The sequence below is a fragment of the Myotis lucifugus genome, unplaced genomic scaffold, assembly GCF_000147115.1.
Source record: "Myotis lucifugus unplaced genomic scaffold, Myoluc2.0 scaffold_10589, whole genome shotgun sequence".
Taxonomy (NCBI): Eukaryota; Metazoa; Chordata; class Mammalia; order Chiroptera; family Vespertilionidae; genus Myotis; species Myotis lucifugus.
This window is the reverse complement of record NW_005881637.1, coordinates 1-4,469: the sequence shown is the minus strand read 5'-3', so window position 1 is coordinate 4,469 and position 4,469 is coordinate 1. Positions and strand designations below refer to the sequence as shown.

Below are 4,469 nucleotides of genomic sequence, written 5' to 3'. Positions count from 1 at the left end.
TCACTGATTAGCCAATGAAAAGGGTAGCGGTCGTACGCTAATTACCATGTTTCTCTTTTATTAGTGTAGATATTTAAACGTCATTTAACAAAGAAAAATCAACCAAAAAAATGAGTTCGTGTGTCACCTCTGACACGCGTGTCATAGGTTCGCCATCAATGGCCTACAAGGTCAGTTTCCTCAACTGTAAAAACACATTTTGTCATTAAGTTCCCTTTTAACTTTAAAAACTATTCTATGACTATATACATTACATATACATACACACATTTTTATGTATATCTCAGTGTATACTTTTTTCACACCAGGTATAGGAAGAATTCTATTCTTCCATAACTTTGTATTTGTGGATGTGTGTGTGCATTTGTTAAGTGTATACAGGTTTTCATCATGTATGAAACCTGCTGAACAAACCAAATTCAAAGTACTTCTATAATTACTACTGGGTAAAATGTCTGGCATATGGAGGGCATATAGACACTACAGTTAAGAAATGGTGACTATAAATGAGTCCACTATTTAAATACATTCCTCAAATCTTAAATAATAACAAAGGCATGTTTTCCATATTGCTCCAAGACTATGTAGTTGACTCTTGAACAACACAGGTTTGAACCACACAGATCCATTTACATGTGGATTTTTTTTTCATAGTACATACAGTACTATAAATGTATTTTCTCTTTCTTATGACTTTCTTTTTTTTCTCTAGCTTACACTATTGTAAGAATACAGTATATAATACATGTAATATACAAAGTAGGTGTTAATTGTATCAGTAAGGCTTCTAGTCAACGGTAGGCTATTAAGTTTTGGGGAGTCAAAAGTTATGCACAGCCCTAGCCGGTTTGGCTCAGTGGATGGAGCGTCGGCCTGCAGGCTGAAGGGTCCCAGGTTAGATTCCGGTCAAAGGCATGTACCTTGGTTGCAGGCACCAGTTGGGGGTGTGCAGGAGGCAGCTGGTCGATGTTTCTCTCTCACTGATGTTTCTAACTCTCTATCCCTCCTCTCCCTTCCTCTCTGTGAAAAATCAGTAAAATATATTTTTTAAAAAAAGTTATGCACAGATTTTCACCTGTGCCGAGGGGGGGAGGGATCAGTGCCCCTAACCCCTGCATTGTTCAAGGGTCAACTGTAGTCTCAAACAAACCAGGGAAAAAAAGCCAAATAAATATTTTTATAAATTTTTTTATTTTGAACTCTTAAATGAAAACTAGCATACTTCCATAAAGTGAACCAATTAGAAGTACACTGAGTAAACGCACCGTTGTCACTGTAATCAGCAGGGGCTCAGTTTTGAAACAAGATGTCCACACATCTTACACTGTACCTACCCTTCCAGGAAGAACGACTGCTTTAACCACTCGGGATATGCCCAGGTCATAGAGACAGAGGACACTCCCTTCTGCATCTTCCAGTCCAATCAACAATCCGCTTCTCTTCTGCCAAGAGAACTCTTTCACAGCGAGGATGATAGGTGACTCGTCACTCAGTCCACTGAATCTATACGCAGACAACCGCTCTCCTGTTATAGAGTGCACTACCTCAAGCTGTGGGCCACAAGTCAAGTAAGCAAGTCCATTTTTCCCTGGAAGAAAAAAAGCAAACATGTTGCTTATTTTAATATTATATGTGTACAACAAAACTAAAAACTTTTACATACATAATCTATATATATAGAAAAGCCTAATATGCAAATTGTCCCCACAGGAGTTCAACTGGGAGACCGATCGCTTGCCATGACATGCGCTGACCACCAGGGGGCGGCGCAGAACGAAGGAAGGCCCCAGCTGGCAGCCAGAAGGCCCCAATTGGCCCTGATTGCCAGCCAGGCCTAGGGACCCTACCCATGCACCAATTTCATGCACTGGGCTTCTAGTATAATAATTATAAATAACCAGTAAAGGCACCATGCTATGCAATTAAATGCATTATCTCATTGACTCCTTGTTGAACCTCAATACAGAGAAAAGGCAACTAAAGTTTCATACAGTGAAATAATTTGCCCAAAGACGAACAGCTAAATACCAGGGCAGAAGTAGATCCCATTTAAGTCCAAAGCTCATATTTTAACTACATTATACCTTAAGAGTTAAACTAAGTGTTCTAAAATATAACATGTGACTCTATTCCAGAAGAATTCAAAATCTAACTGAGAAGACAAGACCTAAGTAGCATAACAAAAGGAAGTATCTATCAGAAGCCCTTCTAGTCATGTGTGGATTTTACTCTTCATGCAATTTAAAGTAACTAGAGGGTATTAAGCAGGACAGTGACAATCTGATTTCTGTTTTTAAATGTGCTGGCATGGTGCAATGGATGAGCATTGACCTATGAACCAGGAGGTCAAGATTCGATTCCCAGTCAAAACACATGCCTGGGTTACGGGCTGGATCCCCAGTAGGGGATGTGCAGGAGGCAGCCGATCAATGATTCTCTCTCATCATTGATGTTTCTATCAAACTCCCCCTCTCCCTTCTTCTCTGAAATCAATAAAAATATATTTAAAAGTAAATAAAATGAAACAAATGTTACTCTAGCTGTTAAGCAGAGAATGGACAGTAAGGGGGAAGCATAAAGAAGTGGGGAAATGATACCTATGCTTGGTTGGTGATCAATAATTGGGAAAAGTTGATTGACTGAAGATTCATCTTAGAGTCAGTACTAAAAGACCTGCTTGCTGATGAATAAGATATGGGAGGTAAGTAAAACAGAAGAATAAAAAACAGACCCTGAATTTTTCCTTGAGCTGCTAGATGGACGGTAGTAACTTTTATTACTAAATTTTTGATGTCTCTCATGCATCTAAGTAGATAGATAGTTGGATATACTAGATTATAGCTGAGGGGAGGCTAAATAGTTTAAGGAAGTAGTATGGCACAGTGGGGACATAGAAGGCATGGGTTCAAAGCTCATATTTACCACCTGCTATCTAATAACTTAGAACAGGTCTCTTATTTGATTCTCAGCTACACACAATAGTAATTACTTAGAAAAGTCTACTATTTACCTCAGTGAAAAGTTGTTACAGTAAGTACTGTTCAAGAGAATAGCACTGTAAATAGCTAAATGACCAATACAAATGTTTCGCTTCTCTTTCTCCTAGGAAGGAGGGCTGTGATATTCCCTTTCAGAAAAGTCTTCTGCGGCCCTGGCCAGTGCGGCTCAGCTGGCTGAGCGCTGTCCCATGCACTGAAAAGTCACCGGTTCCATTCCCGGTCAGGGCACACACTCAGGTTGTAGGCTTGATTCCCGGTAGGAGGCAGCCAATAGATGTTTCTCTCTCCCCCTTCCTGTCTCTAAAATCAATAAAATCATTTTAAAAAATGTATTCTGCAGTGTCTTTCACTAAGCTGAAATTCATAATATAATGGCTTTTTGGGTATGATTTTCTGTATTATATAATCCAAACCATATATATTGAGATCTTGTTCAGATTTATGGAATTACAAAACTAATATTTTGTCTCCCACAGGGCCCTAAAATTCAGAATTGCTTTATTCATAAGACTGTTTAGGTTCTAATCCAAGCTCACCAAAAAAACTTACTAATTATAAAGAAAAACCAGCTGTGTATTATTTCTACTTTCCAAATGTAGATACTCAATACTAAAAGATATTAAATATGCGGTATTTTTAATGAAGAAAAATAAACTACACTCCCTCCCGAGTCACTGAAAATGTGTTCCAGAGTATGTAGATACGGCTATATGTGTAGTCACGGATGTTATGTATTTACTTAAGACCACTCTAACCAGGATATGCTTTTTTTCTCATCCCCATTAAAGAAATTGCAATAGATACTTATTACTTATCTTACAAATCAATCAAATTTGCAAACTTTCAGCAACATTACCTGCAGCAAACTTTCCACGAAGTACAGATTCTAATGTGATTTCATCTTCTCCCAGGGCTTCAATAGTCACTTCTGGGAACTGCAGAAGACCGCTCGTCACTTGTGCTGCTAAGTCTTGCATACTTTCACTGTAAATGTTTCAAAAAGATATTTCCATGATATTTCTATCATAATACACTTGTTTATCTCTAACCAGGAGAAAAAGAAAAGCTATCAAAAATAAAAAACCTAACACTAAAGTATGATTATAAAAAATACATATTAATGTGCTTCTGGATCTGAGGTATTCTCTCCTAAGAAGTATTTCCCAAACAGACTTAGCAGAATAAAGATTCGTTAAGCCAGATGTCCCAAGGACATATATGAGTCCCTAGATTCTTTGAAAACTGGGTCAATGCAATTAATCTTATTGCCTGACTCTCAAAGAATACTTCACACACACAAAAAAATACTAATATACATTTTAGAAAAATTACTGCTATGATAAAAGGGGGGAAAGTCCAAGAGAAAAAAAAAAAGTCCAAATCCACAGTAACACATCTTTAACTAGATAGAAAAAATCTAAAATTATGTTTCATGACCATATATATAGAAGACTAGATTCCTGAATGACC

At 37.6% G+C, this 4,469-nt stretch overlaps 1 protein-coding gene across 1 annotated transcript; it reads right to left on the bottom strand.

Moving 5' to 3' along the window:
- Positions 1-1,172: 1,172 nt before the first annotated feature.
- LOC102420022 (protein ELYS-like) lies at positions 1,173-4,383 on the bottom strand. Its single transcript, XM_006109499.3, has 2 exons — positions 3,856-4,383; positions 1,173-1,588 (listed from the first exon to the last, which is right to left on the bottom strand). The coding sequence occupies exons 1-2, from the start codon at positions 3,974-3,976 to the stop codon at positions 1,320-1,322; spliced, it is 390 nt and encodes a 129-aa protein (XP_006109561.2). The 5' UTR covers positions 3,977-4,383; the 3' UTR covers positions 1,173-1,319.
- Positions 4,384-4,469: the final 86 nt, after the last annotated feature.